General features: G+C 47.6%; 1 protein-coding gene across 1 annotated transcript in view; it reads left to right on the plus strand.

Moving 5' to 3' along the window:
• Positions 1-12,488, plus strand: part of RUBCN (rubicon autophagy regulator) — a 73,531-nt gene extending 61,043 nt beyond the window's left edge. The window contains exons 19-23 of the mRNA XM_087933733.1: positions 267-505; positions 2,551-2,612; positions 4,534-4,687; positions 6,063-6,156; positions 8,636-12,488. Of these exons, the coding sequence (XP_087789859.1) occupies positions 267-505; positions 2,551-2,612; positions 4,534-4,687; positions 6,063-6,156; positions 8,636-8,802 (716 nt within the window). The 3' untranslated portion in view covers positions 8,803-12,488. The remainder of the gene's footprint in view (positions 1-266; positions 506-2,550; positions 2,613-4,533; positions 4,688-6,062; positions 6,157-8,635) is intronic.

Consider the following 12,488-nt stretch of genomic DNA (forward strand, 5'->3'; position numbering starts at 1 on the left):
CAGAATTGTATTCAAAATATACTGACCCAGATAACACACTAAACACTGTGGATGTTAAAGAAAAAAAATAATAACCATAAGTTGAAGACTACCTGTAGAAACGGGAGTCGCACCTAGGTGGGCAGATCTCTTAGTGCCAGAGCTTTCTGCCTCGATTCTAGAACGTTCTGAGTTTGGTCCTCAGCGTTTACGGACCTTCGGAGTCGAAACGCTCACCCTCTCTTAAATCCCCCTTCCTCTCTTCCTTCGTCGGACGGGCCTTCCAGATTACATCAAGCGGATGCGCTACTGTGAGTACCTGGGCAAATACTTCTGCCAGTGCTGCCACGAGAATGCCCAGATGGTCATTCCCAGCCGCATCCTTTGCAGGTGGGACTTTGGCAAGTACTACGTCAGCAATTTCTCCAAGGACCTGCTGCACAAGATCTGGAACGACCCTCTCTTCAACATGCAGGACGTTAACTCTGCCCTCTACCGCAAGGTCAAACCTCTCAACCAAGTCAGGGTAAGCAGGCACCGGGGGCTTGGAGTCACGCTTTGGGTCAGAATAATAGCCCAACAGCATCGGAAGGTACCTTGGGGGTCTTCTAGTCCACCACCACCCTTCTCAAGCTGGAAACCCTATCTCATTTCCTACAAATAGTTGTCTATTTCTAACACAGCTTCTGGTGGCAAGCTGTTCCCCTGGTTAATTGTTCTCACTGTCAGGAAGTTTTGCCTAAATTCCAGGTTGCTTCTCTCCTTGATTGGTTTCCACCCGTTGCTTCTTCGTCCTGCCTTCTGGTGCTTTGGAAAATAGGTTGACCCCTTCCTCTTCTTTGGGGCAGCCCCCTCACATATTGGAAGGTGCTATCATGTCACCCCCCCTAGTTGTTCTTTTCTCTAGACCAGTGGCCCCCAACCGTTTTTGTCCCACGGCCCGGTACAAAATGTACAAAACGATCCACGGACCGGTACCGCCATCAGCACGCACGACCAAGGCAAGGCGAGCCGAGCGACCGGCCAGCCAGCCAGCCAGCCGTCCCCCGCTTCTCCCCGCCACCTTCAACTCCTCCTTTGTACCTTCTCGCGGTCGATGGGCTTTTCGGGCTCTTTCTTAATCTCCTCCTGAGTAACGCGAGACTCCACCGCCATCGGGACGGCTCTTCGTTCGAAGCCGCCCCCCTCCCACCCCTTTCGACGAAACTTAAGGCGCGAGGATTCCTTCAGCACCCAAAACGCCGCTTTCGACGACCGACAAGCTCACCCGGAAGCACTTACTCAGGCGCCGTCGAAACAAGATGGCGGCGCCCAAGCAAAATAGGAGGCCTGGTACAAAATGATCCACGGACCGGTACCGGTCCGGGACCCGGTGGTTGGGGACCACTGCTCTAGACTAGACATACCCTGTTTTTGCAGCCGTTAACAGAATAACAGAATTGGAAGAGACCTTGGAGGTCTTCTACTTCCTGTTCAGGCAGGAAACCCTACACCATTTCATACAAATGGTTGTCCAGTCTTTTTCTTCAAAGCCTCCAGTGACGAAGCCCCCACAACTTCTGGTGACAAGCTGTTCCCCTGGTTCGTTGTCCTCACTGTTAGCAAGTTTCTCCTTCATTCCAGGTTGCTTCTCCTCCTTGGTTAGTTTCCACCCATGGCTTCCTGTCCTTCAGGGGCTTTGGAGGATAGTTTGATCTGGAGATCCCCCTCCCTGATTCCTCTAAAATGGTCACCAAGTGGAAAAACCACGCAGGATGGTTTTGTTAGTTTGTTGATTCGGGATCTGGAAGCTCAAACATATGAAGAAGGCTTGGAGGAATTGGGTGTGTCTAGTTTAATGAAGAGAAGGACCAGGGGTGACATGATAGCAGCGCTCCAATATTTGAGGGGCTGCCCCAAAGAAGAGGGAGGTAAACCTCTTCTCCAAGGCCCCTGAAGGCAGGACGAGAAGCAACGGGTGGAAACTCATCAAGGAGAGAAGCAACCTGGAATTTAGGCAAAACTTCCTGACAGTGAGAACAATTAACCAGGGGAACAACTTGCCACCAGAAGTGGTGGGTGCTCCAATACTGGAGGTTTTTAAGAAGAGATCGGACAGCCATTTGTCTGGAATGGTGTAGAGTCTCCTGCTTGGATGGGGGGGGGTGGACTTGATGACCTCCATGGTCCCTCCAACTCTGTTAATCTGTTCTTCTAATCAGCGGAAGGACCGGCCTTCAATAGTTGTGGGAGTTTCATCACTGGAAGCTTTCAGGAAGAGACTGGACTGGCATCTGTCAGAAACAGTGCAGGGGCTCCGCCTCGGGCGGAGGGTTGGACTAGATGACCTGCAAGGTCCCTTCCAACTCTGTCCATCTGTTAAATTCCTGTTCAATGCCACGTGAAGCATTAACACCGCTTTATAAAGCCTTGGTAAGAAGACACCTGGGATACGGCATCCAGTTTTGGTCATCGACACGTTACAAAATGGCATAGGATCTCCTGCTTGTGCAGGGGGTTGGACTAGAAGACCTCCAAGGCCCCTTCCCACTCTTGTTTCCCCCTAAATCACGTCTCCTTGGTCTCTTCCAGCTTTTAAGGATCCAGCTCTACCACATGAAGAACATGTTCAAAACGTGTCGCCTAGCTAAAGGGTAAGGATTCCGGGAAACGTTTTTGGAGAGTCCCATCATCACCGTAGAGTGAGAGTAAGCTGTGAGTAGCAGGGAGTTGGTGCCACAGCCGATGGCACAGTGGAGATGATGGCTGAGTGTGCAGCTTGGTTGTTTTCTCGCAGGTGTGAGAAAGCGGTGAGAAAAGGCAAATTCCACTTTCAGGAATGTCGGGAAATGTAACGTCCTCATACAGATTTATGATCCAGTTATATCTGGACAATACTATCACAAACAATCTGTAGTTTTATTTCTGACAGAAGAGAATATTTGCAGCTCAGGGTTGAACTGAGGGGCCTTTGGTACTCTCTGAGCTCAGTGGTTTTCCCGCAGACATTTCATGACCCAACTAGGTAACATCATCGATGTTAGGAGGGAGTGGGATTTGTGGAGAAGAGGAAGAGAGGGCTGTCATAATTACGGGCCAGGTTCCAAGTTCCCAAAACACAATCATGTCAACATGAGGGTTGATTGAAGTCAAAACTTTAAAACCAGGTTGTAAGTCCCTATTTAGGGGTCCATTGTAAGTCTGGAATGAAATCAAAGATTGGCAACTTTTCCTGAGATACCATCCTATTATTCGATCTCATAACTTTAAAGTAAGGTCTCTCTAAGACCTGGTGAGTGGAGCCTCACAATTTAAATTTAAATTTTGGGAGAGGTTAATGAGAGACATAAGATTTAAATTTTGTATACTGTTTGCATGCTTTTAATATTTTATTTGTACAGAGCCCAGAGTTCCTCAGTGAGGGAGATGGGTGGTGCTTAAATATGATAGATAGATAGATGGATGGATGGATGGATGGATGGATGGATGGATGGATGGATGGATAGATAGATAGATAGATAGATAGATAGATAGATAGATAGATAGATAGATAGATAAGAAAGAGATTATCACCTAGATATAGATAGATAGTTATAGGTAGATGATAGAGAGGTGAGAGATGAGAGGGAGATGATAGATATAGTTATAGATAAATGAGAGATTATCATCTAGAGATAGATAGATAGATAGATAGATAGATAGATAGATAGATGATAGATAGATAGATAGATAGACAGATAGACAGACAGACAGACAGATAGATAGTTGATAGTTGATAGATGATATATAATAAGATGAGAGAGAGATGATAGATATAGATAGATGATAGATAGATGAGAGATTATAGATAGATGATAAATAGAAGATACATGAGAGATTATAGGTAGATGATAGATAGATAGATAGATAGATAGATAGATAGATAGATAGATAGATAGACAGACAGACAGACAGACAGACAGACAGATGGATGATAGATAATAGATGAGAGAGATGATATAGATAGATGAGAGATTATAGGTAGATGATAGATAGATAGATAGATAGATAGATAGATAGATAGATAGAAAGATAGATAGATAGACAGACAGACAGACAGACAGATGGACGATAGATAATAGATGAGAGAGATGATATAGATAGATGAGACATTATAGGTAGATGATAGAAGATAGATAGATGATAGATGGATGGATGGATGGAAGGAAGGATGGATGGATAGATAGATAGATTAGATAGATAGGTAGACAGACAGACAGATGATAGATAATAGATGAGAGAGATGATATAGATAGATAGATGAGAGATTATAGATAGATGATAGAAGATAGATCATAGAAGATAGATAGATAGATAGATAGATAGATAACCAGATTATTGGGGATCACAGTTGCCAGCTGTCTGCCTGTATGTTTGCATGAGTGAGTGCTGGCAGTGGGGACACATCTGTCCGTGTGCTGGTGTATCAGGATTGTACTGTATTTCTTGATTGTCTTTGACAATCCAAGATGTCTGAGAAGGAGAGGCATCGTCCTCCCGTTGCTGAGCGCATGGCTGCTATTCCCCCCCTCCCAGACTTCTGGATACCTTCGACACGGTGCCGGGCCACCTGACCGAAGACCTTCACCTTTATTCCTTAAACGACCTAAGCGCCATCAAGAAGGGGGAGCTTCTACCCCGCTTGACCGAGCTCCTCCGGGTGGGAGAGCTGCACGTTGAGAAATGCATGGTGAGTGCGTGGAGCCGATTTCCTTCCTTCCTTCCTTCTAACGCCACCCTGTAAAGCCTTAGTAAGGCCACAGCTGGCGTCCTGCATCCAGATTTGGTCCCCACATTATAAAAAAGATGTTGAGGCTCTAGAAAGAGTGCAGAGAAGAGCAACAAAGAGGATTAGGGGACTGGAGGCTTAAAACATACGAAGAACGGTTGCAGGAACTGGGCCTGGCTAGTCTAGGGAAGAGAAGGACCAGGGGAGACAGGAGAGCAGCCTTCCAATATTTGAGGGAGGGGGGTTGGACTAGATGATCTACAAGGTCCCTTCCAACTCTGTTAATCTGACTTTAATCTGATTTTAATGAATAAAAGGACCAGGGGAGACAGGAGAGCAGCCTTCCAATATTTGAGGGAGGGGGGGGTTAGACTAGATGATCTACAAGGTCCCTTCCAACTCTGTTAATCTGACTTTAATCTGATTATAATGAACAAAAGGACCAGGGGAGACAGGAGAGCAGCCTTCCAATATTTGAGGGAGGGGGTTAGACTAGATGATCTACAAGGTCCCTTCCAACTCTATTAATCTGACTTTAATCTGATTTTAATGAATAAAAGGACCAGGGAGACAGGAGAGCAGCCTTCCAATATTTGAGGGGCTGCCCCAGAGAGGAGGAGGAAGAGGGTCGAGCGATTTTCCAAGACCAGACAAGGAATCATGAATGGAAACTGAACAAGGAGAGATTCAACCTGGAAATAAGGAGAAAATATCTGATAGTGAGAACAATCAACCCATGGAACAGAAATTGCCCTCGGAAGTTGTGGGAGCTTCATCCCTGGAGGCTTTCAAGAAGAGACTGGACTGCCATCTGTCAGAAATGGTGGAGGGTCTGTTTGGGCAGGGGGTTGGACTGGATGACCTACAAGGTCCCTTCCAACTCTGTTAATGTATATTCAGTGGAACAGAAGTTGCGCTCGGAAGTTGTGGGAGCTTCATCCCTGGAGGCTTTCAAGAAGAGATTGGACGGCCATCTGTCAGAATTGATGTAGTCTCCTCCTTGGGCAGGGGGTTGGACTAGATGACCTAAAAGGTCCTTTTTCAACTTTGCTAATCAGCAGAGAGAAAGGATCTGACACCGGGACAGATCACGATCGGTCCATGTGATATGATGATGGGAGAAAAGGGGAGGGATTGTAGTTTGGGACATTGTGGGAAGTCCGGGAAACTTTTAGTTTCGAGCTTCCACAGGTGTGCCAGGTGCTATTTTAATAAAGGTACTTTTGAGACGATGCTTGTCTCGGAGTTACTGACCGAAATGAAGGTTTGCTGGAATGCTGACACAAAGTGGTTCAATCCTGACAGTCCGTGTTGTTGTTTTAATTTTCTCGCCCAGCTGTGCCAAGCGAAGGGCTTCATCTGCGAATTCTGCCAGAATGAAGACGACATCCTGTTTCCCTTCCAGCTGAACAAATGCAAGACCTGCGAAGGTGAGCCGTCAAACGGGAGAGCTAATCCCCCAGCGACGTTTACGTTTAGGTTGTAAGTTCATTCGGGGGCCAAAGAAAGACCCCACGCAACCCCCGGCATTGTTTCGCACTGCGTCCAGACAGAAGGACGCAACGACAACCCTCGGTTGTTGGCTTCAACGCAGCTCTCCGATTTTCCAGCCCTGTACAAATTTCTCCATCGGTCGGTACCAGCCGAGCTCTCTTCAGTGTAGCACGTTTAGGTAGTCCTCGGCTTACGGCCGCAATTGAGCCCGGGATTTATGGTGCTGAGTTTTGTCCCATTGTACGGCTTTTCTCGCCACGTTTGTGAAGTGAATCACACTGCGGTTCTTAAATTAGTAACACCGTTGTTAAGTGAATCTGACTTCCCCATTAACTTCTCCAAGGGGGAATGAGGTGGACCAACGGTTGCTTTCGTGGTGTGGGGACAATAACTTGGTCCTCAACACCAATAAGTCCAAGAGCTTATAGTGGACTATATAGAAGGAACAGGTCAGACCTCCAGCCCTGGTTTATCCAGGGAGACCGAGGGGAGCAAGTGGCCAGTTTTAAGTTTCTGGGTGTTACCCTAAAAGAGGACCTGACCTGGGGGGGCTCACATGGCAGCCCTGGTCAAAAGGGCCCAGCAGAGATTATATTACCTGAGGCTTCTCAGGAAACAAACAACTGAATGCAAAACTGCTGGTGACCTTCTACCGCTGCACCATAGAGAGTATCTTAACTCATTGCACCTCTGTATGGTTTGCCAATTGCACAGGGGCAGATAGGACAGCGCTCCAGAGGGTTAACATCATTGCCCAGAAGATCATTGGCTGCCCTCTCCCCTCTTTGGAAGAGCTTTAGAGCTCCCGCTGCCTTAAGAAAGTTCAAAACATCCTCAAAGATCCATCTCATCCTGGGAACCCCTTTTTTTGAACTATGACCACCTGGCAGACGGTACAGGATAATAATAAAAACAAGGACAAACAGGCTGAAAAACAGCTTCTATCCCAGGGCAGGAGCTCTTTTGAATTCTACTGTATAGGGCAGTGTTGGTGTGGTGTCGGTAGTCTTCAATTCAATAGGTGGAGTGTGTAGAATGTGTGTTTGTGTTTATTTTCATAGTCATGATGTGCACTGAAGATGGTGTTTGATTTCGTTGTACGAGGTGCAACGACAATAAAGTAAACTAAACTTTGCTTGCCAGAACACCGCAAAAGGGGATTGTGTGACCCCGGGATACGGCAACCGTTGTAAATGTGAAGCGGTTGCACGGTGGAGCTGCCCTACTACTTACCTTTGGACAGTTGTAGCCAGATCTCACACACCCTGACAACTGCCTTGCTGGCCCATTTCTTCTGCAGCCGGCAAGGCTGACAAGGTTTTCCTGAAGGCCTCTGGAGCTGAGAACAAAGCTCAGGATCGATCCAGAGCTCTGTTACCGGCTGCAGAGGCCTTCAGGAAAGCCTTGCCGGCTGTAGAATTAATTCTTGAAGGCCTCTGACAGCGAAAAGGAGGCCGTGGGTGACCCATACAAATGAGGTTAGTCAGTGGATGACTTCCCCCGAAAATAAGACCCGGTGCCCTTTTTTGGTGGCAAAAAAAAATTAAGACAGTGTCTTATTTTGGGAGAAACACAGTATGTTTTGTATTTTACCCATGTAAAATATGAATGTGAATGTGATGACCCGGGTCGTGGCACAAAAATAACAAAGTCACCAAAGTAGATAAATTCCCTTTAATGCCTCCAACTTGGGCCCCCAACGTCCAGTTATCCTTGATGGGAGATCAAACTCTTCCAAAAAACAGTCTGCGAAGGGAAGAAATGCAGTCCGAATCCAAAGTAAAGATAATTTGAAATAAAAATAACCCCAACACAAACCACGCTGAAGTAATTAACACGACAGACCAGGATAATAACTCGCAGACTTCCAAAAGAGAGCGAAGCACACACAGTTGGAAGGACGCCAAAGCCCAAATAAGCCGGATAAGGCAGGATAAGGACTTGAGGACATCCACAGATATCGAAATACACACACACACACAGGGAAGGACGCCAGAACTCAGATAACCGACAGACTAGAATTATTTCACGCTTTGCTTCCAGCAACTTTGCCATGCACAGTTTGCCCTTTTAAACAGTCCTCCCAGCTGCAGCCCATGAAGGGGATCAGGGCCCTTTCCTCCCCCGTAAGCCATGTTGCTCCCTTCTCCGTTCCTCCCTGCGTGCCTTAGGATGAAGAGAGGGTGGGCCTGGGTCTTCCTCTGAATGCCCAGCCGGACTGTGCCCTTTCCCTGTTTCCTCCACAGCCACCAGAGCCGCACTCCCACTCCCTGTCAGCTGCTCAATTTCCCCTCAGAATCCGACTCCAACAAGGGCATGACAGTGAACGCGGGTTGTTTGGGACTCCTTGCCCCGCCATGCCTTTTTCGGCTCCTCTTAATTCCTTCGTTTTCTCTCTCTCCCCCCCTCCCACAGAGTGCCGAGCTTGCTACCACAAGGGCTGCTTCCGGTCAGGACCCTGCCCCAAGTGCGCCCGCTTGCAAGCTCGCCGGGAGCTCCTGGCCAAGCAGAGCCTGGAAGCCGACCTGTCCGACTACGAACCGGAGGAGGAGGAGGAGGACACGGTCGGGTCAGCCACGTGACAGCCAAGAAGCTGCGGGGGTCGCCACGTGCCGGCCTGCGCTTCCAAAAGAACTGAACTGACCAGCCACAGAGCTGGACGCTCTTCCCGACGCTCCGAAGCTCAAGCCACGGAAAGGCCTTTTCGGCCTGCGGAAAGTGACGTTTCTTTCTCTCCTTCTGCTGGACTCGAGCGAACGAGGTTTGGCTCCTGGGAACCAACTCAGATGCCCAACGGAGGGGAATTTTCCTTTCTACGGAAAGGCAGAGGGGTATATGCCTGCAAGGGCTTTGCTCCATCCACGGGGGAGAAGCCGAGGATGGGCTTTCCGGAGGCTGAATTCCCCAACAGGATCCGGCCACACGCGTAAAAGCGGAAAAAAACCCCCCAACCCTCCTGCCTTGGTTGACTTGCCGTATCGGTTGCTGTGTGCCGGATAAGGCCGTTGTTTTGTTTCGTCTTGTCTTGCCTTTTTAATTTTTCTTAATTTCCCGAATCCTCGCCTCAAATTCTCTTCTATTTTTTTTTTCTTCCCTTTGCTAAATTTCATTCTTGTTTCATCTGAAGAGCCAGAAAGGGAGCACAAAGTATTAAAAACTTCTCCTTTTAAATCTCGGGACAATGTTAGTGGGGAAACGGGAGCTGATAACCAGAATGGCACACCTGGATTTTGGTGTGTGTGTGTGTGTGCGCGCGCACGTGCGTGCTGCAGGAGTCTGAGAAGACCACAGCCCCTTCCCAGCCTCTTAAAAAAGGATCCGTGCGTGAGAGCGCACACACACACACGCATACACACAAACTCACACTTTTCCCCCTGTTCGTCTGAAAGGTCTTTAAGAGGAACAATGTCGGTTGACCAAGATCAAAGGTCTCCAACCTTGGCCACTTTAAGCCTAGCGGACTTCAAGCTCCCAGAATTCCCCAGCCAGCCATGTCTGTTTCTTTTTTTCACTCTTACCAGCTAAAGCGGAGAGAGGTTGCAGAGGAAGGGATGACAAGAGAGTAAGTAAGCTATGCTGGCCCGGGAGAATTCTGGGAGTTGGAAGTCCACACATCTTAAAACAGAAGGTCTCCAAACCTGGCCACTTTGAGACTTGTAGACTTCGACTCCCAGAATTCCCCAGGAGAGATCGCAGAGGAAGGGATGACAAGAGAGTAAGTAAGGTATGCTGGCCGGGAGAACTCTGGGAGTTGGAAGGTCCACACGCCTTGAAACAGAAGGTCTCCAAACCTGGCCACTTTGAGACTTGTAGAAGACAATTCTGACTCCCAGAATTCCCCAGGAGAGATCGCAGAGGAAGGGATGACAAGAGAGCAAGCTATGCTGGCCGGGGAGAATTCTGGGAGTTGACGTCCGCCAGGCTTCCAAGTGGCCAAGGTTGGAGACCCCGGGACTAGATGATGTTCCGAAGGAGAGAAAAATTGGTATTTTTTTTTTCTCCCCTAAGAGGCATAAATTCCCTTTGCAATAGCGCCACCCCTTCGGCTGTTTCGGGCTTCAGCCCCCTCTCTTAAGCCACTGGGGCCACTGGATCCGGGGTGTTGGAGCCTCCCCCCCCTCCAAAGCTGGAGGAAGGGGGGGCAGGCTCAGAGGCCTGCTCCTGGCAGCAGAGAAAGAAGGGGTTCCGGATAACTGGTAGGTGTGTCTTGGGTTCTAATGCTGCTCTACCTTCCCTGATATCTGTGGTTTTGAGATACTTGGCCAAAGCAAGTCAGGAAGTGAGGTGAGAGGAGGCCGTCCGTCGTTTGGAGGTTGCTGGCTGGCTAGGTGAGGTTTCTCGCAGGTTGCACGGCCATCGCTAAGTCACCCTGTCAAAGCTGGGACACCACGATAGTTCCAATCTCACTTGAGGACAGAATTTTAAGACAGTTGCAGAAAGCCGATTAAGAAGGCCGATCTATGGAGAGGATCTTTCTTGCTCAGATTTACAGGACGTGGTTTTATTTGACTTAAGCCAGGGGTCTTCAAACCTGACAGCTTTTAAGACTTGTGGACTTCAACTCCCAGAATTCCTCCTCCGTTCATGTTAGCTGAGGAATTCTGGGAGCTGGAAGTCCAACAAGCCTTTAAAAACTTGCCAAGTTGGAAGACCCTTGACTTGAAAGGTCGCTCATCCATCTGATGAGCCAGGGGTCCCCAAACTTGGCAACTTTTTAAGACCTGCGGACTTCCAACTCCCCGAATTCTCCCCAGCCAGCATAGCTTACTCTCTTGTAATCCCTTCCTCTGCAATCTCTCTCCACTTTAGCTGGTAAGAGAAAAAGAAACAAACACGGCTGGCTGGGGGATTCTGGGAGTTGAAGTCCACAAGTCTTAAAGGCGCCAAGTTTGGAGACCTGTCTTATGAGCTCTCCCCTAAGCTGCAGAGCATTTTGGGAGTCTCTGCTCCCCCCTTTCTCTTAAAAACCACAGTTTTTCAACCTTCGGGGTAACTCGAAGATGAATAGACTTCAATTCCCAGGATTCTCATGGCTAGCTGGGGGAGGATTCTGGGCGTTGAAGTCCACAAGCCTTAAAGGTGCAAAGTTTGGAGTTTTAAGAGTGAAAAGGCAGCCAGGAGAGACCCGAAAAATTAGAATTGCATCATTTAAAAAAAATTTAAAAACCACGACATGGATGGATCCAAACATGCCAAGGCGTTGCTGAAGAAGGAAACGCCATTTTCTTTAATCCCAGGATCGTACGTTTTATGGCTGCTTTCTTCTAAGGCAGGAGTCCCCAAACTTGGCAACTTTAAGACATCAACTCCCAGAAACCCCCAGCCAACTCTCAGTTCTGAGAGTTGGAAGGCCACCTGTCTCCCAGCGGCTATGGCTGAGAAACCCTGTTCTAGAACCCAGAACAGCCGGAGATCCAAAATTGAAAAACAAATTGAAATTGCAAGGCAATTGATCTCTTCTCCGGTCAACATCCGTTCTGGTGAAACCTCCTTCGCCTCCCTTAATCAAATCTTCCAACTAAATTTATGCACCATTTCTTCCTGGCACAATGTCCTCTTTCTTAGTTTTGTCACCGAACACCAATTTAAACCCACCCCACCCCCCAATGTTGTCAATCGGAATTGTTTTAACCGAGGGGGTCCTTATCTCGCCCCCGAGAATTATATTTATATTAAATATATTTATGTTTGCCCGGGCCCCGTCCACGCCCTTTAAAAAAAAAAAAAAATCTGGTTCCTTGCACACTTATTTTTTTTTTTAACACACTTAAGGGGGAAAAAAAATCACAAATTCACACTTTGTGGTGTTTTTTCGTTTTTTTTAAGCAGGTTCCTCCCGCCGCGTTGCTTCGAGCAAATGTTTGAAGGTGTTGTGAGAACGTTGGTTCCTCTTTTGCTAGCAAAAGCTAATTTTCGACTCAGCACTGATTCAAGTTTTACAAAAACCAGCAAGGAGACAGTAGGCCCTAAAGGATTCGCTTTAGAAATAGACCCCACCCCCACCCACCACACACCACCCCAAAAAAAAGATGCACAGAAAGGAAGATTTGGGGTGCTAAATGGTGCTCACGGGTGCTGGAGTTATGGATTTAATGCCCATTTGGCAAAAAGAAAAAAGAAAATATTTCTTATCTGTGTTGACGTGAATGTTGTTTGTTAAAAAAAGAAAAAAAAAATGAAGAGCACACCGGTTCAACCTAGAAATCCAGCCGTTATTCCGGTAAAGGATAACCATGGAAAAGTTCGTCCCTAATAAAACAATAATAAG

Source organism: Pseudonaja textilis, chromosome 4, assembly GCF_049901715.1.
Source record: "Pseudonaja textilis isolate UNSWEBS1 chromosome 4, rPseTex1.2, whole genome shotgun sequence".
Taxonomy (NCBI): Eukaryota; Metazoa; Chordata; class Lepidosauria; order Squamata; family Elapidae; genus Pseudonaja; species Pseudonaja textilis.